The sequence below is a fragment of the Phaseolus vulgaris genome, chromosome 2 (assembly GCF_000499845.2).
Source record: "Phaseolus vulgaris cultivar G19833 chromosome 2, P. vulgaris v2.0, whole genome shotgun sequence".
Taxonomy (NCBI): domain Eukaryota; kingdom Viridiplantae; phylum Streptophyta; class Magnoliopsida; order Fabales; family Fabaceae; genus Phaseolus; species Phaseolus vulgaris.
The window spans coordinates 44113530-44137292 of record NC_023758.2 but is presented as its reverse complement, the minus strand read 5'-3'; the positions used below and the strand labels follow the sequence as shown (position 1 = coordinate 44137292).

The following is a 23763-nucleotide window of genomic DNA, read 5'->3' as shown; positions in this document are numbered from 1 at the left end:
CAATGCAAACGGAACAAAGTTCAGGAGTCAAATATATTTTGCTTAAACCACAAGATGGCAAGGTAAAATTATGCCAAACCTGGAGAGAAACATCAAATAATAAGCTAACTTGTTATATTTACAAAGTTGTGACTCAACAGCACCCTTCAAAAATCCATCAAAACCTAATAATGCACCTAACATTTTTGGCATCCTCACCAGGTAGGTTGTATAGGAAAAACACAAGAAGAATCAATTGGTAATTAGACTTCAAATATTTTCATGTTCGTATACGGTAGAATTCCAGTTTGCCCCAATCAAAGTGCCAACTCTCTCACCTTTAATAGCTTTCTCAATGTTACCAGGTTTGTTTAGATTGAAGACAACAACTGCATCATAAGGGAAGGACAGAGACAGCTTATCGAGGTGAGTCACTTCAGTTTTGATAGGGTAAGAAGACAATTAAACTAATACTAATTAAAAAAAAAATCATATAAAAGGTTTATATGCACGACGTTACCTGGAATATTATTTTCCTGGCATAAAGTTATCGCAGTCATGTCCATCACTGACAGATCTCTTGAAGTTACCTCCTGATATGTTAGTGTGTCATGAAGACGTGCTTGTGGATTACGCTTTGGGTCGTCTTCATAAACTCCATCAACGTTTGTTGCTTTCAGTACAACCTCTGCATTAACTGAATAAACGATGGAATATAATTTAGCCACTGCAATACTTCACCTCGTATACTAATGTGAAAACATATTTAGCACAGACATTAACAAATTGACGTAAAAAATCTACATCCCTGGCCAAAAAGTGATAGAGATAACATTGTAAATGAAGCCATCAACAATAAACAGAGAGACTTAGTGTGGTAGTGATGTAAACCCATGAGGTGTGGTAGTGATGTAAACCCATGAGGGGTTTAACTTAATTGTGGACCGATTACCTCAATTTTTTTCTCTTGAATAAATCTTAAAAGAAAGTTTTGAATAATTTAATCTTGATTTTGAAAAAATCATGAAAAGAAATATTACAAGATAATATTTTCAAAAAAAAGTTAGGAATTATAAAACACCTTACCTCACTCAAATTTCATAAATAAGCAAAATGAATTCACATTATGAACCAAATTGAATTAAATGAATATGAGTTTTCCTTATATAAAAAGTATGTTGGAAAGGGATTAGCCAAACACTTCCCTTTCCTAATCCTATATCCAAAAAAACAGAGAAAATAAAACTAAGACAAGGAAAGTTTAGCTTATGCCTACTAAATTTAAAACAAAAAAATTAAATCCATTTTTAGGATAAAAACAGGTAGGGTCACACAACAATAAAACTATAACATACTCTCTGCACATCGGAGTGCTGCAGCAGTATCTGTGGTAAAGAATGGATTTCCAGTTCCAGCAGCAAAAATAACAACCCTTCCTTTTTCCAAATGCCTCACAGCCCTTCTCCGTATATATGGTTCTGCAACCTCAGACATACGAAATGCAGTCTGCACCCGAGTAGGAATGCCAATACTCTCCATTGTTGCTTGAAGAAATATAGCATTCATGACAGTGGCCAACATCCTAGAAGATAAATTAAACAAAATTAGCAAAACGAGGAGTATTACTTCAACTGTATTATACACTTTTAGTGACCCAAAGTACATTGGATCATGGCAAATTGGAAATGCAAATGAACAACCAGCACAGAAGAGCCCTGACTTGATCTATGAGATAAAATTAACAGACTTTTGTAAGCACGCAAAAAGAGTTCTGACAGAAGATCTAAGGTAGGCACTTGAGAAAGATAGAGGAAATCACCCAATATAATCAGCAGACGAGCGGTCTAGTCCACTACTTCCAGCCCAGGAGGATCCACGGAAGATGTTACCTCCACCAACTACTAGTGCAACCTGAAACATGAGCCAGCCAACTCATAACACCAAAATTTGAAAACCAGTTAAAAAGCTTTGAATAAGTTCAAGTAAAATGTTCTAACTTGCAGTGGACTCTCCCAATTTCACTTCCAAATACAAAATAGATCCATGTAACACTTCAAAAGATTAATTTGTAAAACACATCAATAATCAATAACAATCCCCCAAAACTACTGCAAATCTCACTCAATTAGCCAAATGCACTATAAGTTGTGAGGACGCAGCTGAAAAACCACATCAGAAGAAACAGAAATGTATTAGTCTAAAAAAAATCCATTGTAGTCACCTCAATGCCAAGGCGAGTCACTGCTGCCACTTCCCTTGCGATGGCCATGGTTATCTGTATCCAACCATAGAAAACAAATTCAGAAACACTGCCGAGAACATCATGAAATAGGAAAATGCTTCAATTCTTTTTGTTTTCAGTAAGTGCTCATTGCCACTCCTCTCTAATAAACTTTTTCTCTTATTTCCCTAAAATGTCCCTTTTAAGTATCCAAGTCATCTATACACCCATCTAAACTTATTACTTTTTATCTTGTCATGAGTTCCCCGTCTATTGGATCATAGACTAATCCCGCCACTCATGATTCTATGTCAGTCATTGACACCACAACTTTTTTACACAGAAGATCAAATACATTATCCTCGTAACTTGAATCGTCTCTACAACCTGTGAACCCATGGTGTTTAACCACTAAGTCAACCCGTGAGTTTCCATCTAAACTTCTAATGAACAATTACAAAACTTATTATAAACAATCAAGGCGTTAAAATAACAGAAAAACATACTGCTCTGCAAGTTAGAAGTTGTAATTATATAAAGAAGAACTCAACAGACAAATAGAGTGACAATGCTACCTTTGGGTCAATGTTCTGAGAATTGTCTCCTGCAAGTGCTTCTCCACTGACTTTGAGCAAAACCCTTCGCCATTTAAACGATGGATTGTTATTTTCATTCATTGAGAGTTCCAAGTGAGCCCTGGCCGGGATGGGCTTCCTGCCAACAAATTATTTTTTCAACCACAACAATTCCCATCGGAGTTCCACTGAAGCATTTATACAAAAAGCTTGTTGGGGAACCCAAAACAATAAGAAGAAAAAAAAAACCTGAATTCGATTGGCTCAGGGGAAGACCCCATTTCAGAATAAGAAGAGCGAACAGCGAAATTTGCGTGAGGGGCTGAACTGCGGAGTGTAGAAGTGAAGGAAGGGGAGAGGGTTTTCGGAAGACATAAGAGCGAAGATGAATGAAGAGAAGAAGAAAGAGAGAAAGAGAAGAGAGAACTGGAGACTGCCATTAGAGAGTTTGGCTCTGTGCTGTTGCTGCCACCAAACCCTCAGTTGCAGAGGTTTTAGTTGCCGCTCAAGATAACTTTGATTTTTTTTTTTAATTTTCAATTTCATTTCCGATAATAATCATAGTATATATATATACATTTCTCAAAGACAATTTCCCTGTTCAAAGATCTAGGGCACAATAAATCCGTGTTGAGATGTCTCAATGGTCACCAGACAAAACAAAAACCAAATATCTTAAGAAACCATTCCAAAGGTTTTAACGCATCGAAGAAGAACAGTAAACATGGTAAGAAATTTGTTATAATGTTTTTAATATTAATTATCTTAATATAATAACTATGGGAACCGTAATAGTAACAAGGAGAAGAGTTAATAGTAATATCACTTTATTTAAACTTAAAATAAGTTTTTTTAAATAAATGAATTTTAAAAATTACTTATTTAATATATTGTAAGGATTTAATATCCTTAAAAAATATAATATTACTTATTTTTGAAACAAGTAAATTAGACAAAGAAATACAAATATTTTTTATTTCATTAATAAAATATCTTTAAAAAAACAAAAATAAACTGACCAAATGAATTACAATTTACAACTGTTATAGTCTCTACGAAAAGAATACTTAAAGAGACAAAAGAAAAAATAAAATCATCAGATAAAAATTAAAATAGAAAACATTATTTTTAAATAATTTGTATTTAAGATAACAAAAGTATATAATTATTAAATTTCCAAATTAAAATAGCATTATTCAAAATTTATGAACTAAAAAGATATTGTATTACATAAACATTGATTTTACAAATAATTCGTGATTCAAATAATTTATGTACCTCCTGAAAATAATTAATTACATAAACATTGATTTTACAAATAACACTTTTTTATAATTAAAAACATAAATAATAAAATTTTAATTAATAACATAAATAATTGTATTTTATATTTATAAATTTATTAAGATATAATAAAAAATAATTCGTGATTCAAATAACTACTTATATAAAATACAAAATTATCATTGAAATGGTGAATTTAACCAAACTTACTCAAATCTATCATTTTTAATTTTTTTATCCAATTTGATAAAACATCACTTTAATGCAAAACTCTACTATTAATGAATAAGTGTGGTTTGAGACATTTTTTTTTTCCTTTTTAAAATGCTAAAGACTGTTTCCTTTTTTTTCTTTTACATTTTTTTCCAAAATAATTTTGTTGGATTAGTTTAACATTAGTTAATATTTTGATTAATATATATAGCTTGACATTAAATATTAGAGCGTTATGTTAATATTAATTATTTTCTACAACTTCAAAAAAATTAGTGAAACTTACTTTTAATTTAACTATTACACTAAAATTTACCATGTCCCTTCTAATATATTTTTTTTATTGAATAATCATTTAAATTTAATAACTTAAATTATTTTTCAAGTACAAACATTAAAAATAGGTCTTACAGTAGCTACTGAAATTATTAATTGAATTTTTTTATTCTTCATTTTTATTATTATATCTTAAATCTTTGTTTTTGATAATGTTATCCCGCTAGCTAGTTTCATAACATGTTTATAGATTAACTAATTTATTCATTAATTGTCATTTTAAGATAAAATCTATTTTTTTTCATTTTCTAAAATTATTCCTAACTATTTCATTAATTAATTACAATATATTATAAAGTATTTATACATTTTTCAACTCTAATGTTTTTTGTATTCTCCTTTTATTGCGTGAAAATTTTTACCCTTCGAGTTTTTATTACGTGTAAATTTTCAAATGTACTTTTTAACTTGTACAATATTACTTATTTAATATTTTTTTTAATTTTCTAGCAATTTTTGGGTGCATGATTAGTCATAATTTGGACTTAAGTACAACTATTTTATTATATTTTGTTATATTTGTTGAAAAAAAATCTTAAAAAAACTGTTGAAACAGTTTTAATTCATAGAAGAAAAAAAATTCTTACATGAATTTACTTGCACCCACTAGAATCTGGTTTACATCAAAGAATTAGACAATAGTTTATTGTTTTTTAACTTATATTTTTACCCTACTATCTTTCTTTTTCAATGAAAGTTTAGCTTCTTTAATATTTATATGTATTCTTTAATTTCATTTGTTCTCTGCTGGTTCTATCTATATGATTAATTATTGAAAATAATTCCAATAATTTTGCGAATATATTAAGTAAACCATTACTGAAAAGAAATAAAAACAATTAAATTAAATTGTTTGGTAGGGTAAAGATTGGTGAAATTCGAGAAAAATATTTTTTTTTAAAGTATAGTAATTTAATTAATTTAAAAGAAGATAAAAAAAAATATAGAAATGTATGGGTGTAAATGTAAGCGAGTCACATCCAGTTCTTGAACTCATCTAATTGTATTTTTTGTTATAGTATACGAATATTATTAATATATGTATTTGAAAGTATTATTTTTCTCATAAATATTACAAAAATATTGAAAATATTTATTTTAGGGTGTTTTTTTTAAGAGTTGATCATTCTTTTTTAAATATTCAACTCAACAATATAATCTTACACAATTTAATTATAAATGAATTAGGTTGGATTGTTTTGCTAAATATATATAAAAAAAAATTAAAGTTGAATTGATAGTTAAATTAAATTCAATCCGAACATGTGGCAATTTTTTTTTTCTTTTATCTAATAATAATAACATAACTCTAGAGAGTGACAGAGAAGAGCATAATGGAATAAAATTTCAATTGCATTTTAAATTTGTACTGCTGAATAAATAATCTAATCAAAATGTTGGTTGATGAAGAGGAGACTAGGATTCTTGTGTGGCCACTGGCATGACTCACCAAAACCACATTAAACTAGAGGCAAATCTCAATAGTTGAGTGTACAAATTTGTAGAACATGTCAAAAGCCTTGACATTCTGCATGGATTTAACACTGATAATCCTGTGAGAGTGACCATGATACCAGGAGCTTCAAACTCTGTCTTCCCAGCCAGTGAATGCTTGGATTAAAAGTTAGAGAAGTTCCAAAATATTTGATCTCCAAAACAATAATTTTTTTCCTTTTTTATTTACTGTGTTGGAATTTGTAAATTTACTTTAATCCAAGGCTATCCTTAGCCACTTATGTTGAATTTCCAGGCATTAAAAGACCCTTGTAAATTTCCACCTTTACCAAGCAAAGCCTTGATGGATAAGTGGCAAAAGTTCTTGTGCATGGAAGGCATCAAGGCTGAACCAACATTCCTTACAAAGAGTGAGTGAAATGGTTACTCAACACCAACATGACCATTACATTGTCTTAGAACCTAATGGGTAATCCAAAGTTGTGGAATGTCTTAATAGTTCCATCACAAGCAGCCACCACAATTGATAGCCCCCATGTTTCTGACACAATTCTGTCTTGACAAGTATTTTTGTGACATAACTGCTGCTCATCATATTTATCTTCTGCTATAGGTAAATCCCAGCTAGGAAGTTTCTCCTCAGGCCATGTCATTGAACCTCTGCATGTGCCATCAATGGCAAACCAATTACCAAGAGAAAAACGATCTGGATCTCTGATCTCAGGAGCAATCTCTGATTGGTTTTGCATTTCTGAAGAATGGTGGGAAAAGTTACTGCTAGAACCCCTTTGATATGCTTTCACATCTGACCAAGGTATTGCAACAGTAACACCCTTGGAAAAAAAGTACTCACATGAGCGTTCAGATTTTGTGTGTTTAGGAGAAGCATTTCCCAAGTCATCCAAGTTCCAAATGTAAACATGAGAGTCCTCTCCAACTGAAATTATATGTTTTCCACTAGATGTAAATGAGCCCGACATTTGACTTCCTGACTTTGGAAGACCTGTGCAAGTAATAAGCCTAACACTGACTTACAATTTTTAATGCAAAACCAATCATTAAGCATATAATGTAAAACAAATAGAAGTGAATAGGTTATATAGAAATAACAAACCAGTGAAAGTAATAAAGTCAAGAATTAGATCAGAAAAGAATACAGTCAGCAAAACAACCCAACATAATGTTTATGACAATGTGTTAGTGTTGTAGATTTACAAAAAGTGACAATATTTACATGATTATTAAAGTAATGTTTGGATAAACTTCTTGATAAGAACTTGAAACATTTTAACTTAGAAAAAAAAGTTTAATGTATTTATTTTTTCTTTTATTTTCCTATAATTACTCATTAAAGAACCAAACTTAAGAGATGAATGAAAAAAATAACTTTAAAATTGAGTATCTAGATAGAATAGGGATTCAGAATGAATTCTCTATATATTACAATTTATAAAACAATTCCTTAAGCCTGACATCAGCCTACCAGATCTGATGCCATAAAAGAAAACAATGGCACAATTTTGTACAATAGAAAGAATAAAAATAAAATAAAATCACAACCCATGTGAGGGAAGAAGTTCAGTTTGTGGGTTTTTCAAAATTAATCTACTACTATCAACCAATGATATTTGAAACTGTTCAAAGTGACAGACATGAGAAATAAAGTGAAACAAACATTAACAGGATTACAGAGATAAATCAACAAAACCTCGGAATACAGTAAAGAAAATAATCACAATTGAGCTCAAAAAAAAGATTACACCTAGGTAGAGCTATCAGAAGTTATTTTTTAATTATTTAAAAATATGAAAAAGCTTGTCACGATTAACAGACAACAAAAAATTATAGCCGAATATATTATATAAATTAAGTTAACAATTCACAATGTGAGAGATGGTCAGCTTCTATAAGAAAATACAAAACACATATTGTTAAGGTGATGGACCGCTGAAGAACTTTTAAATAAATTCTATTATTCTCCCAATAACTAAATGCTGTACCTTTGTATTTCTGAACAAGCTCGATGCCATCATAAATATGAATTTTGGAATCTTCTGTTGTGATCATAATTCTCTGGCAACTTTTTTGGGAGAACTGCACAGCAACAAGGGTGTTATGATGTAAATAGATAAAGGACAAAGTATAGCATGTTAGTAGTAAAGAGTTAATAGAATGAAACCTGAATGCCAGTAATCTTGTTGCCTGATGCTTTCTTCTTACCACATACATCTATCTGCGCCTCAAGCTGGAAATATTTTCCTAAATCATTAGAAATCCAATTTAGATTGTCCTTTCTATTTTATCTTTTGTAAGGAGGCTTCATAACTATAGTAATTGGTATTTGGTAACTCAAAAAGTACATACCTGAAGCAACATAAAAACGACAAGTGCCTGTAACACAACCAACTATAAATCCCTGCAAATGTAAATAGTCAATGGTAACCAGTGTCAAAATATGTAACCAGATCCAAACTCAAGAAAAGATCCCATCAAGAATTCATCACATACTTTCCCATCTTCCTGGTAACTTATAGCACTTATGACATCTCGTATATTTGCCCAGTCAATGACTCGCTCTTCACGTATCCCCCATATTCGAACCTTTCCATCAATGGACCCACTAATGAAGTAATTTTCATCAACAGGGTTGAATTGAATGCATGTCACTGCTTTCATTAAAAATAAAGAGACAATTATAACTACATTCATGGGATGAAGAGATAGTAATGTTTCAAATTATGATTATGAAGATAAACAAAGTATGTGTTTTATATATTATATTGACCAATTACAGTATGGTAAAGAAAAACTCAAGCCAAAAGGGACGGTGCTCTTATACATACCATAGTCATTGTGATGGAAAACACTAAGACTTTGATTACAATCAATTTGCCATAAACGAACAGTTTTATCCATAGAAGAGGAGAGGAGAATCTGCACAAGAAATTTTTGTCAGCTTTAAGGAATATTAAAATTTCAAGCAGAACAAATAGAGCATATTGCAAGATTAGAAGGGGATAACAAGCTTCTGCTACGAACTCACATCTGAATTAGACCAAGCCAAATCCAAGACATCACTGGAATGACCAAAAAATTCTTGCAGTGGTGATTCTTCAATTTGAAAAATACTATTTGGAAGGAAGATGAAGGGTTGGCATGAGTTTTTCTTCTTAGGAGAAGTGTTTTTACATTCCACTTTGCAATTAGAAGTGCTGTCTTTTGAGGTGAAACAAATACTTGATTTATCCAGTGATGTAACACGCCATATGCGAACAACACCATCTTCACCTCCACTGGCTAAATACTGACCACAGGGACTAAATTTCATGGTCCAGATTAGACCTTTGTGAGCTCTAACCTCTTGTCCAATGAATAGGCCACTAAACTCTAGCCACCTCTTTTTATTCTGCCTTACCTTTATTCTTCGAGTTTTATTTGCCCCCGCATTAAATTTTGATCTAGCATTTCCTTCAACCCCTCTCCTCTCGTTCACAAAGCGTTTCCACCAGTTTTTCCTTTTCCTTTTACCCATATCAAAATCCTGAAATTCTTGGGCATCAGCTTCTCTGTACTCCTGATTTGTAGAAGAGAAGTCATGCTCTTTTCCTTCAAAGTTTGCATCTGCTTCACCTTGGGGACACCCTTTCATTTCATCCAGTGAGATTTTTGCTTCAGAAACTGTTTTGCCTCCAGAGAGAACCGACTTCTCAGATACTTGATCGTTATGCGAAATTGAAGCATTCGAGATTGCTCCACTACACTCCCTGATCCTCTCAAATCCCAAACTGATGGATGAGTCATCAAAGTTCATTCTCTCTTGATAACAAACCTCGGAAGAAGAAGCATAGTCTAAACCCAAATCTTGCAAGAAACGTTCCCTCCTTTCCTTCACACTAACAGGCTCCTTCACCCAAATGTCACCATAATCACAACCATACCTTTCAGAGTCAAACTCTTCTTTGGCTAAAACAGAATCTTGAGCTGACAAACTATCCAGTGAGTCAAAAAACACATCAATATCTCCATCATCAGAGCCCAGCATATCTCACACTTGTATTTGAAACAAACCACCTCCCACATGAAAATCTCACCTTTAAGTCCTAACCCTTCTCCCAACAATCAATTCACTACTTCTCAAGACCTTAAAATAGGGAATTCCAAACAAGGACCAAATTTCTCTTCCCAATTATGCAAAACACAGTAGAATATTAAATGTCACAGGTTAAAGCCATGGACCAAGTACAAAGAACCAACTAGCCACCAATGAGTAAATGACAACAGCTTATTTGCAAGTTCAAAAACCTCCCAGCACAGAAAGAATACTATTTAACAATTCGACACACCCCAATAGACTATAGATCATAGATATTCATAATCATGAAATACAGAGCAGAAACAAAGTCCAAGCTTAGTTCAAAGTGGAGACTATACCAGGATTACGTGCTAGTGTCAAGTCAAACAATGCCCAAATTCAACATGATCCACAATCCCCAAGCTATCATGGCCATGTCTACACAAAAACCCTTATGATAGGCAAAAGTTCTTCAACCAGTAATGAACAAGTGAAAATGCCTCGAGATCTGGATTTTGGGACTTGAAGATTGGCAAAGCGCACGAGCGGCGATATAGTGTTTGTTAATGTTATGCCTCTCCTTTCTTATCTTAATATCACGCCTCGTAATCCCCGCCTATGATCTGTGACATTGGTGTAGTGTAACCTTAAAGTCAGACACGGAAGAAAAAGCAAGGATTTTTAATAACCGTTTCCATTTACAGAGAACAATTTTCGTAACCCCGAATGAAGACAAAGGTTGATTTGATTCTCAACTTTCTGCTATGTTTGCTGTGACTAGAAAAGTGGCATTGATTGGCAACTGGTTACTTGCTCACAACAAGTTACAAGCGTTGTTGTTGTTTTAAGAAGCTGTTACTTACAACAGCACTAGTACACGGAACTAGAGAGAAGGCTGAGAAAACGAAAGTGAAAACTCAAAAGTGTTAGGCCAATTAGGTGGTCATAGAGTCGTAGGTGGCCACTATGGACCCTCATAGGCTTTCGTAGTTACAGCTAGCACTGTTGCTCTCTGCATTGCAGTTTGCACTTAAATTTTCTCGGGTTGTGTGGTGTGGTAGTATAAGTATATTCTTGTATTGATTGAGGGCGCTATAGGTTAAGGTCTCCTATATGCCTATTAGGGTATGTTGTACTTTCTTTACTATTCCCATGTAAATGGAGAAACAAGGAGAAAGAAAAGATGGTGTTGCTGGGAAGGAAAGGGTTGTGTTAGGCCTGATATGATATGCTCACTCACACCATACCATACCTTGTGGTTGAGGTCACATATAAATTGACACGGCAAACATTGCCACTTTCTATTGCCCACAGCATTAAGTTCTTGGAAAGTCAATTCCTTCTGAAAAAGGGGAATCAAAAAAGGGTATTTTTTTTAAAGCTGGGAGCTTGTCACTCACATGAGTTAATTGAAAGGACAAGGGAAGGGAAAGAGAGTGTGTGATCTGTGGTGGAAGAGAGGTGGCGGGGACCGGAGGTGTACGGAATAGAAGGTGTGAGGGAAATGAGAGAGAAGGAGAAGGGAAGCATGACATGTGTTTTGAGAGAGGAAAGAAAAGGAGATGGTGATAAGATAGATCATAGTCTACATCATTATTAGAGTTTAGCATTCATCCAAGGTTCCAAAATGTTCTCACTCCTTGTCACACCACCTCTTCATTTCCCCTCAATTTTCTCTGCTTAATTCCAATCTCTTCTCTTCACTCATCATCCCTTCTCTGTCATTTCCAATCAATCCTTACCTCACTCATTCACTCACTCACTCACTGCCAGGGATAAAACTCAAATCAAATTATAATCTTCCTTTCATATTTCCATACACTTCTCCAGTAAGTAAGTGCCTGTTTCAACAACCTCTACATTACTCTAATGTTTTTTGCATCATTTCGGATCCATTTTTTCTTACACTTTCTTTTTTTGTTTAGTTTTATATACACAAAAGGTGAAAGAAGAAAGAAAAAGTAATATGTATTTGAATAGAAACTTATATATAAAAGTGAGGATGACTTGTTTCTTCAAATTTAACACAAAGCAGAAACTATGGTCTATCAAGAATTTATTCTTTTTCTCCATGTTATTAGGTAACCAAACAACAATCTTTTTCTTCCTTTTAATTGTTCCATACATAGGATAAGTGTTTCATCTTAAATGGTAAACAATTACTTCTTTCTTTTCTTTTATTATCTTTTAGAATGCTTGATTAAACAAAATAATCTTTATGTGGGAAAATCACAATTCTTAAAATCCATCCTAAATATTATAATCGATGAATGATTAAAAATTATTTTATTTTTCATAGATAATTTTAGAAATATTTATATGAATTTCTTGATAATTAATGAGTTACAACATAGCTTAACCAGACATCTTAATTATTTATTATATTAAATTATTTAATTTTATTAATGAAAATAATTTTTTAACTACAAAATATTAGTTTCTTATCTCCTCTTAGAATGATTCCCGAAAATTATAACATTTTAAAAAAAATCATGATTTCCTATGAATGCTATTTTTTTCTTATGGAAAGAGATATTTTCAACTTTAGATGTCCGAATAGAGCCAGATGTATCTTGATGGGTGAGAGGCCTCGGCCTCCTTTTTTAATATATATACATATATATAAAATTTATATTTGAAAATCACATAATTATATGCAATACTTTAACAGTTTTTTATATTATATAATTTTATTATGAGTGATTTTAAAAATTAGAAGTGATTTATTAATATAAATTAATAATATACATATATTTATCATTTTTTTGTATATATCTATTTATGAGTATTTTATAAATTAATTAATGGAGGAGAAAATTGTTGTGGAATTTATCTTGTCTAAATTTTAGTTTTTAGCTTGAACATGGAGTAGTATTATTTGTGTGTCCATTTGGTTGTTTGAGCAATATTATTTTCCACTTAAGTTGATGATCATTGTTTGAATATTGTTCGAGGCTCAAGCGATATGAAAAAACATCAATTCAGTAAAAAAAAAATTCTCAAAACATTTTCTCCCCACTCTAATTATTTCAACAAGTTTAAAATGCAACTTTAAACTAAAATCTAAATGAACACACAATTTCTATATTAACTTTGACTATTATAAGGTTGAAAACCATAAGTATCAAAATCAATTAATGAAATCCAAAAAATCAACTACAGATCCAACAATTTTAACAATAATTACTCTCATAGTAAACTAATAAATTCAATTACATCTTGAGGTAGCTTCCATTACTTGACAGTTGCTTGTATTCCAAATAATAGTTATAACATAGTAGGATTGACCAAAACTCTTAAGGACCTAATGAAAGATTGCCAAGATAATCAAAACACTGATTAAAGGTTAAAATAGTTAAGAGATATTTCTCAATTTAAAAAGCTAGTGAACTTGCTAAAGATTTACAAAATATCCTAAAAGAGTAAAAATAAAAAGATATTACAAGGAAAAAAAAAGAACTTACTCCGAATTGAGTTCTCATCAGATATGATTAGTCTTAACTTTGTTACCTTTTATATTGTAGGATTTGTTCTCGAAAAAAAAATAAAAAACAAAGAGATAAGTTTGGAATAGGAGAAAACTAAAAAGAGTTATAAAAACAAGTATAAATATGAAAAATAAAATAAAAAAGGAGGAAAAAATATACGTGGGACAGACAATGTAGAACCCATGGGATTTATTCCATTTAATTTTCTTCTTCCCTCTCTCTTTTTCCTTCTAAGTTTTCTTTTTTCTCACTTTCAGAAAAACTTTCTTCATGTATGTGCTTTGTTTCTTTTCCCTCATTCTAACCTTCCATTCTTTCACCAAATTTGACTTCATTTCTCATCTCCAATATGAGATCACACCATGTGGACATTGGTGAGATAGGGAGTGCATTTACCCAATTGAATTTTAAAAAAGAGAAGTTTATTTTTTCTTTGTAACCTGTTTTGATTTTTTATAGTCTTCCTTAGTTGTGTCATTTGAGAGGCTTTGATTCTTCTAAAGCAATCTTTAGATTCTTTCTAATTTTTGTATTGGTTGTTTTGGAGTTAAAATCTTATAGGTGTTTAGGTTATTGGATACCTAGTTCTTGATGATTTTCTCGATCTCGAGCCAATTTCAAGTAAGGTGAGTTAATTTACTTAGTTTGGTTTAATGTGAAATTGGAATGTTGGTGTAAATTAAAGATTATAGTTGGTTGGGAATTGCATTGTTTAGTTAATAAATTGGAAATTAATCATTTTGTTTACTTGTAGCTTGAGCTTGGAAATTTAAATGTTAGATGTGAATGTCAGTAGTAAAATGCTTTGGTTTTAATTTGGAGCCAATAGTAGCATCTAAAGTTACAAATGTTATGTGGATGTTATGATTTAAAAATAGGTAATTTTTTTGTTGGCTTTTTACTTGAGTTTACGTTAATATGTTCAATTTCAAAAATAATAGTTATTGTTTAAAATCTACTAGAGTATGTGTTAAATGTTTATTTTTAAACTTGATGAAACTTTTGAAGTAGCTAGTTTAGTTTGGGATAGTTTTGGAATCACTCTGCCAAATTTCATGTTCTATATAATCTAGTTAACAGAATTTATCCTAAGAGTTTATCCTAAGAGTATAAGATTCATTCTTAAAGAAAATTTACTTAGTGGATGAAAAAATTGCTATTTTTTTAATCTACAAATTCAACATTATTTTCAGACTTAAATATGTTCAACGAATTATAATTCGTCCAACAAAATTGTATAAATTCACTCAAGAAATCAAAATTTGTTTAGATAATTTTTGGTGAGTGATTAATGTTGTTAATAAGTATCATTTAAATTATAAATATGCATGAAATGTGAGGTTGTAAATATGGGATGATATATGAATTATTAATTATTTTTGTGTATTAAGTAAAGGAACATGTTCACTTATAGTTTAAGTCACATGGACTAAAATATCATGTGATAAGTAGTTGAAGGGGAGTTTTTGCACAATGTGACATTTGTAGATATTAAACTTGAGTCATAATAAATTCAATGTGATTCTCAACTCTTATGCTCGTTCTTTTATTTAAGTATTGGATTTTGAATCAAGTGTTAGACTCTAATTAGACATACTTACTATTATTATTAATATTATTGTAATTATTATTATTATTAATAATAATTTTATATTAACATTATTATAATTATTAATATGGAATGAAATTAAATTGTGGTGATCAATTTTGGAAAAAGAATAAAGAATATTGCTTTATTTTATTTTCTTTTATAAAATATTTATATATTTTAGGATGTTATATTTATAGTAAATGTTTGTATATTTTAGGGTGTTACCAAAAATACAAAAATAATCTTTAATAAAAAAACATGTGGCAAGATAAAATCATATATACGCAATGACAACGTAAAATGAATGCCGCATTACTCCAAGCACATGTTAATACTTTATAGTCAAATATTAAATAAATGTATTTTTCTTGAGTAATATTTATTTATAAGGTATTAGAAAGATTGAAGAAAAAGGCATTTTAGAATACTATAACAATATTTATAGTATATGTTTATAACAAATAGGTATGATTATTTTCGTAGCATTATGTTTTTCCCAAAAATTCTTCTTTTAGTTTTTTGACGTCATCTTAATTTTTTTTTTAAATAATGTCTCAGTGTATATATATATATGATTACCCAAAATATACCCTTGTGGGGTACCAACTCATCCGTTCTCACAGTATACGTTAGGTAGGTGTGGGAAGTACAAATTTGTACTATTGGTAATTAATTTAGAAATTACAATTAAATTATTTAAATTTGACCTTATAGTATATATATGTGTGGGAGTGAAGTACCTTAGTTATAATAAGATTGATTTGATAGTATATAGCAAACAAAACAATAATGGGTTTTGATATTTTGAGAGTGAGAAATTATTCATTTCTTTTGTTTTGGTGAGGAGATAGAAGTGGGGTCTAACCAATATTATCAACTCATTGATTTCAACTCATTCATTGTGCACCACTTATTAGTGGTAATGTTAGCCAATGTCTCTACACCACTCTTCAATTATAATTTCCAAATTTTAAACATTTCTTTCTTTATGAAAAACTTCATAATATTCAATGAGGAAAAAGAGTTTTGCAATATTCAACTTGGATAATTAGTATTTTTTTAAGAGAACAAAAAAAAAGATAATATTCATTTGAATTTTCTTATATTCTATAAAAAAATTATTTGCATTCAAAAGTTTACGATTTTCTTACAGATTTTATTTATTTTTTTGTTAGAATGCAAAATATCATTTGCATAAAAGGAATTTGACTCCTTAAAAGTTTTCATTGTATTTTCTTTTCTGTTTATAAATATCAAAATTTAATATTACCGTATAACAAAATAAAAAATCATAATTTTAAATCTATTGTTCAAAATAAATAAATAAAAACAAAAAAAAAACACAAACAAGTATTAAGGAAAAGAGGAATAGCTAAAGACACATAAAGTTCTAACTAAGTTTATATAGTTCTTAAATGTTGTAGTCATTTTTATGAATGATTAATTAGTGTATAAACTTAGCATGTTGTTAATGAATAAAATGAATGTTTGATTCCAATTGAATGAAGATATAGATATTTTGAATTGTATTGAAGAATAAAATTTTAAAGAATAAAAGGAGACTTGTCTGAGGAAGTTATGGAAGTCTTATAGTCAATTCTCTTTCCTTCAATAGTTTGGATGTTAAGTGAAGAATAGATTGAATTGATTTTTTTTCCTTATGAAAGAAAACCACACTAGCAATGACGTCTTGTTCAAGTGCTTACTTTTTATTTTGAAAAGCTTATATGTAAATATTTTAAATACTTATTTGAGATGATAATATATGAATGATATATTATAAATAATGAGTGTAGATTAAGTTATGTGATCATTGACTTGGATGAGAAATAGTAGATACTTTGTCTATTTTGTAATTTGTGGTGTTGAGTATTGAAACTGAGTAGTAAAAGGAGATATTGTAATTTCATTGATAGTTTAGATCATATAAATTAAGACGTCAACTGATATAAGAAAAGTTCTTAGCTTTATTGAGTAGTTGAAATGATCACATTGAATTATTGAGAGTGAGTGTGATACTAAGATTCAATACGACTCAAATGTTAGTCTTTAGTTGTTCGGCACATGTACTTGTATGGACAAAGAAGGACCTAGATAGTACTTAGAACTGGTTCTACAATTGTTGATGTGTCACTAGCCTCCTTACTCTTTCCTTCAAGTCTCCTCGTTTTGTTATTGGTGTTCGGTCAGGGTGGACATGAAAAAGGTACTCCGACGCTCAAGTAAGTATTCTGTGTAAAGAATGTATATAGTAAAGCTGATTAAAACGTCTTTTACACCTCCACAAAAGGTTTTATTCATAGTGTTGGTTATGGACCCTTGTCATGATGGGTCAGATATCAGTAGTTATTAATAGGAAATATGAATGTGACTCATTAAGAGTTATTGTAACTGTCATTACTGTTATTTATTACATGACTTGAGATGTTTTTTAACTCAATCAGTCGATCACCAGGTTTAAGACTACTTGTCCGTTACCGACCGGTATAGTACATGTCTTTCTAAAAGCAAGCATGTGATGATGTAATTTCTTGGTCATTTATTGAGACAGAGATGAATATTTTGATACTATGGACACATGTTTTTTTTATGATAAAGAATGTTATAAAAGTATGATAATTAAATGAACTTATGTTGTTAAAATTCATAAAATGTTCTTGATAGTTTGTCAAGCAGTCTATCTTGTAGTTTGGATTGAAGTATTTACATATGTTTATATTTCTGTATATTCACTGGAGAGAGACCAGAACATACAAACTTAAATTCTAATGTAACATTCTTTCCTTTGACTATGTGTTTGTGTTTCGTTCCGTAAAATGAGATTGTTAGCTGTTATACGAAAGGGAAAAAAAGTCCAAAGTAATAAAAGGGGTCCTCTTTTTTGTTTGATGGCCACTCATAGTTCTGCTAATTTTAATTTCTGTACTTTATTAAATGAATGAAAGCATGTATATTCAACTTTTTTTCCATCTCTTTCTATGCTGAGGTTGTTTGCTTGTGTTATATATCTTTTGGTTTCTTTGCTCATTATCAAATTGCATATTGTGATCTTCTATTTTAAATCGAGTTATACGATAATTGTGTTATATTTATCTAGTTTATTAAATTTCATTTGTTTTTTTTAGCTCGATATTAAAGGATCCTGAACTTTTATAGTTTTAGATTAAGACGTACTTCTTAAATCTATAACTCTAAAATGACTTTTCACCAAATATTAGATCCATTTTGAAATGTCTTTTTGAGGCTTTGTGGCTCATGAGCAAGTACATTAATCATTATTAAAGGATTTAGTTGATAAGATAATACCGATTATGATAAAAAAAAGTTTCTAATTTCAATTATAATCAATTAATCTAAATTTAAAATATCTCTCAAATATTAAAAAAAAAAAACAGATGGAATACATCAAGATCTTGATTGTCTTTCAATTGTGTTTGGTTTATAATGCTAATTTAAAAGTTGATCATAACGAAATGAGCTAATATAAGATATTAAAAAAAATTATTTTTTAGTATAAAGTGAGATGTATTAAAGACCTAACATCAAATAGTATTACGTCATGTACCGACCAGGTCATCGGGTGCGATGACGTGTCTGGCGCGTGTCCGGGTGGGGCGTGCTCAGTGGAACACGTAGGCTAGAAAAGATGAATGGTTCAGAAGTGAGCATAGTCGCCGGTTACACTGAATTGGCGTTCTCCGATCTCTAGTGTGCGTAACCGGCGGTCACCAGAGTTACGACGCAGTCGCCGTATGAGAGTGCTAGGAGATCAGGTGGTGAGAGATCGCCGAGGAATGCTAGGAGCTCGGGTGGTTTACACGTCGCCACGAGGAGCACATCGCCGGATCTCCCAGTAAACTCAGTTAAAACTGTTAGAGGCTCAGAAGGGTAATCTCAAGCGTGTAAGTTCAGTAAGATGACTGTTGCGCCAGCATGGGGCGTGAAGGCTGAGTGGGTTGAAGGGAACAGATTGCTCATCAGCGACAGGATTCCCAGAGGGGACATTCGTTGGTGGCAAGGTTTCCTCAGCTAGAGCATGCATGGCGTAGTAGTAAGGAAGGTGGCGCTTGCGGCGAGCGATATCACAGAAATGATGCACTTTGTTGCATCCGATACTCGCCTTGTCGGGTGATGTTTCACAGCGCATTGTGCGCTAGCTTGCTCCTTGAGTGGAGGACTTAGCTGTGTGGCTGGTTACTACACAAGAATGACGTTCAAGTTGCCCCAATCCAGATGACGACACGTGTAGGGTTGGATGTTACTAGTTACTCCAACCTAGATGATGACACGTGTAGGTTTGGGAGCAATGGAGAAATGACGCTCAAGTTGCCTTGGCTCAGATGACGACACGTGTAGGGCTGGGCGCTACCTGCTATCCCAGTCCAGATGGTGACACGTGCAGGGCTGGATGCGAGCCACGCGTCCAAAAGCATAACGGCCTGGAGAGACAAGAAACCTAGCTATAAAGGTAACCTTAACAGAATTTGCAGAGGTACGTTTTTCATTACGGCTGATACTGCTAGGGTTGTGTGCCTACAGTACGGTCCTACAGAGCATATTCTCTCTTAGTTTTTGGGTGTTCTTGTCACTGACTTGAGCGTCGGAGCGCCACCGGCCTCAGAGGCGCCACTGTGTGTTTTTCAGGTTCTCAGAGAGGCTACCTGTGGAGTGGACTTGGAGGGCACGTGGTGTCAAGCTGGTGAGGAAGATCGTGACGAGGCAACGCTCTTGCGCTAAGTCTACCGGTAGGATCACGTCATTATTATTTCACTACAAGAAAATCATCAAATGGAAACTAATTTTTAGAAACTAAAATAATTAGTTGTTATAGTAACTAAATTAGAGACAATTTTAGAGACTAAATAAATTTTTGATTTTTAAATTAATTTCTATTATTGTTAAATGGTTTATAAATTAGTATCTAATTAGATACTAAGATTTTAACTACCAATTATTTAGTTTCTAAATTTGGTAGCATAAACCTTGGTTGCTAATTAGATACCAATTTAAAAATCATTTCACAATAATAGAAATTAATTTAGAAACCAAAAATTTATTTAGTATAACAACTAATTATTTTTTGTTTATAAAATTGGTTTCTATTTCATGATTTGTCTGTAACGTTTACACCAGTGGAGTGAAAATATAAATCCAATAAAGATAGTAATTTCATTATTAGATATTGAAAGAGGAAAAATAAGACTAATGCCTAAATTTGCTACTATTACTCATTAATATGTCCATATAGTTTCATCTTTCTAATTAAGTAATTAATTAATTAATCACCATTTAAACTAATCAGGTTTATAGGAACAACTTGGAATACAATGTAACTAGTACATACATAGACCGAATTTAATACTACTTTTACCAATAATTTGTTGTTAGTGACAAAGATTTTTAATTTAAAAATAATGAATTTTAAATTTTTTAACACATCGAGATGTATATTATTTTAATAAAAGGGGTTGTACAAAATGAAGTGGATATAAAATTATTGGTAGTAGGTAGGGGTTTGTGCAAAGCATATACTTGTCCAATGGAGAAAGTGATAATTTTATTACTTATTATTGTCAAATAGTCAAATATTTCGATTTCGACATCAACAAGTGCCTTTTTCATCAATGATTGAACTGCAATCTTATAAATAATAATGTCACCGAAATATCAGTGATGATGGAACTAATTAATAAAACATGACTCACTTTGATTTACAATAATATTATCCAAGAAGTATTTAAGACATGAAGAGTTTTTCTTTTAACTAATTCTATTTTTTTTACAATATTCTTTCACTTTTATTTGCTATTAAATGTATTTTATGACACTAAATATTTTTATTTTATATATAATATATTTTTTATAAGATAGCAAGAGGATATGAATATATCAAATTTTATTTGGGAAATAGGTACTATTCTTTAATAGGACATTTCAGTTATGTGGCAACTACTTTAATTAATATTGAGAATGAAAACTTACCTATGTACGGGAATAAAGCTTTTTTTCATCTTATATAATGCTAAAAGCGAGCTTCAAAATTATGAAGTAGTTTATTTTGAAATATATATATTTTAATTTTCTAATAAGTAATAAAATAGTGAAAAGGGAAAATGCAAACATAAAATAGAAGAAAGGTGCCACACCTTAGTCTTTTATTATTATATTAAAATAATGTATTGCCTTTCTGAAAAAAATAACAAAATTTATTTACTATATATATATATATTATGTATCATTCTTTTAATAAAAAACAAATAAAAACAATATACATGACATTTTTAAAATTAAATTAACAAGTATAAATTATTATCTAATAAATTTAAGATTCTAACATTGAGTTATAATTTTAAGTAAATAAAATAAATAAATTATTTATAAACTAACTAAACCAAATCATGAGGACTAACAACATTAATATACATTATTCTCTTGTGAATAACCGTTGACACTTCCTCTTAAAACACATTCATAAGCTTTGACAATATTAATAAATTATATACTTTGACTTTTCAATTCACTTTGAGTAAAGAACATAAGTGGTCAAACACATTCATAAACTTTGACACTCTTACTAAACTATATACTTTGACTATTTTAATCCCCTTTAGTAAAGAACACAAAATAAGTGTTCAAGAAAAGATATTTCTTATTTAATTAATCTATAAAAATGTCATTAATAAAGAATTAATTTACTTGTTAAGAAGATAATGTGATTTGAATTTTACTTTTATTCACTCTAATAAAATATTTATAACATATATAAATATGGTATGAAAAGATATATGTTAGTGTAAAAATACTAACTTTAAAAATAATTTCAAAGTCTAAATACAAATACTTGAGAAAAAAATGTCATGCTAAAATTAAATATATGTTCAACATCAATTGTATCACTTACTTCAAATTTTACTATCAAACATTAAGAGTTCTCAACTCCTACCTTACTTACAAAAATAAAATATGATAGTTCCCTATATTTAAAATTCATGTTACTCTAAACAAAGTTTTAACAAGTACTTATTTAACACATAATACTTAAACCTACTTCCAAATCAGGTTTATGGTTACTCATATTTTTCGTGAAGGGAATGCGTGTGCTGATAAGTTGGCTAATTTAGGATTTATTCATAGATAATCATTTCATTGGTATAATAGACTTTCGTTTAGTCTGTTCTTAGAATTCTTTATTAGTAGGTATAGTCTACCTATGTATCATTTTTGTTAACATATGGGTTTTGGTCTAGTCTACCCATATTTTTGTATTTTTTTTCTTTTTTTTAATAATATTTTTTTATGTGATGGTAAATGATTGTTGTTACTTAATGTGTCAGCCTAACTGAAATGTCAAGTAGCATAGTGATGGCTAATATAGATTGTTACCACTACAAAATCTAATTATTGAGAAATTGTTAACTTAGATTTGATTTTGTCAATTATACAAGTTTTAGTTAAAGTGTTTCTTAATCAAGTAAAATTTATTAACGCCAAATACGATTCATTTGAATCCTCGGTATAATACACTTAAGTAGTCTAAATACAATAATTTCAGTTGTAAGGAGTCATTCGTAAGAAAAGATATATGTTGGTGTAAAACTACTAACTTTAAAAATAATTTCAAAGTCTAAATGCAAATACAAAGTCTAAATATATCAGTTGAACTTCTCATGTAACTCTTTTGAAGCAAAAACAACTTAGAACAAGATTTTGAAAAGGTATTTCTTTCCTTTCATTTCTTATTGAACGTCTCATTTTTGTAACTCTCTTCTTGGCCATATTTTATTCAGAAGAAGCAGATATGAAATTTCTAAAACTCGATGATGGGGAATGCAGGTCCTTCTTTCAGGTTTTTTTTTTTTTCTATTTACTTAATTTTAATGGTCTTTACATATGCATGATTTAAAACTTACCGCAGTAGCAAATACGTTAGTTTCTTTCTCGATAAAGATTATTCTTGATATTGTTCTCTTTCTTTCGTTATTCATAAAGATTATGGTTTGTCTTACTTCCCTTAGGAGTACATTATGGCACTGTACTTCCTTTAGAGTACATTATACACAATTATTGTACGTAATTAATTTAATAATGATAGAATCTCATGATTAGTGATCCCTACATAATTATCTTGTAATTTGAAAAACATTAATTTAAATCCATGGTCACATCCTTACATTCCAGTTAGAATTCGTTTCCTTTCGTACAAATACAAAGATGATGATAAAATTTGTTTCCTTTCGTACAAATACAAAGATGATGACGATGTATATCCCTTAGAATAGATAAAAGAGTAAAATAGAGGCTAGGAATGTTGATGAAGATGCTGCTCTTAAATTTACTCATATCTTTTTATCCATCTCAAATCATTGATTTTATAAGAACAAATATATGTACTACCGATTTTCTAAAAATTGTTTGTCACAATTCTTACTTCCTCTATAACATAAAGATTTGGCCAAAGCACGAAATTTGTACATTAATATCAAGCGTGTGAATATTGTAGGAGAGTTGACCAAAGTTTAGGATAGGAAAAAGGTAAAGATGTTCATAAG

General features: G+C 30.5%; 2 protein-coding genes across 2 annotated transcripts; both read right to left on the bottom strand.

Moving 5' to 3' along the window:
• Positions 1-3: 3 nt before the first annotated feature.
• LOC137812468 (uridylate kinase PUMPKIN, chloroplastic) lies at positions 4-3346 on the bottom strand. The gene is made up of 7 exons (XM_068614450.1): positions 3025-3346; positions 2776-2914; positions 2201-2254; positions 1799-1890; positions 1335-1561; positions 500-676; positions 4-368 (listed from the first exon to the last, which is right to left on the bottom strand). Exons 1-7 carry the CDS (start codon positions 3213-3215, stop codon positions 250-252), a joined length of 999 nt encoding a protein of 332 aa, XP_068470551.1. The 5' UTR covers positions 3216-3346; the 3' UTR covers positions 4-249.
• Positions 3347-5940: 2594 nt separating this feature from the next.
• On the bottom strand, positions 5941-11663 carry LOC137812467 (uncharacterized). Its single transcript, XM_068614448.1, has 7 exons — positions 9107-11663; positions 8907-8997; positions 8572-8729; positions 8428-8479; positions 8243-8322; positions 8064-8157; positions 5941-7066 (listed from the first exon to the last, which is right to left on the bottom strand). Exons 1-7 carry the CDS (start codon positions 10103-10105, stop codon positions 6519-6521), a joined length of 2022 nt encoding a protein of 673 aa, XP_068470549.1. The 5' UTR covers positions 10106-11663; the 3' UTR covers positions 5941-6518.
• Between the last annotated feature and the right edge of the window lie 12100 nt (positions 11664-23763).

Excerpts from the sequence above, each read along its gene's own strand:
- LOC137812467 (XM_068614448.1), bottom strand. The coding sequence starts at position 10,105 with ATGCTGGGCTCTGATGATGGAGATATTGATGTGTTTTTTGACTCACTG. Across the intron at positions 8,998-9,106 it reads TGGCTTGGTCTAATTCAGAT|ATTCTCCTCTCCTCTTCTAT; the intron begins GTGAGTTCGTAG and ends TTTCTTGTGCAG. Across the intron at positions 7,067-8,063 it reads GCTTGTTCAGAAATACAAAG|GTCTTCCAAAGTCAGGAAGT; the intron begins GTACAGCATTTA and ends TTACTTGCACAG.
- LOC137812468 (XM_068614450.1), bottom strand. The coding sequence starts at position 3,215 with ATGGCAGTCTCCAGTTCTCTCTTCTCTTTCTCTCTTTCTTCTTCTCTT. Across the intron at positions 2,915-3,024 it reads CCTGAGCCAATCGAATTCAG|GAAGCCCATCCCGGCCAGGG; the intron begins GTTTTTTTTTTC and ends ATTTGTTGGCAG. Across the intron at positions 1,562-1,798 it reads TCGTCTGCTGATTATATTGG|GATGTTGGCCACTGTCATGA; the intron begins GTGATTTCCTCT and ends TTTATCTTCTAG.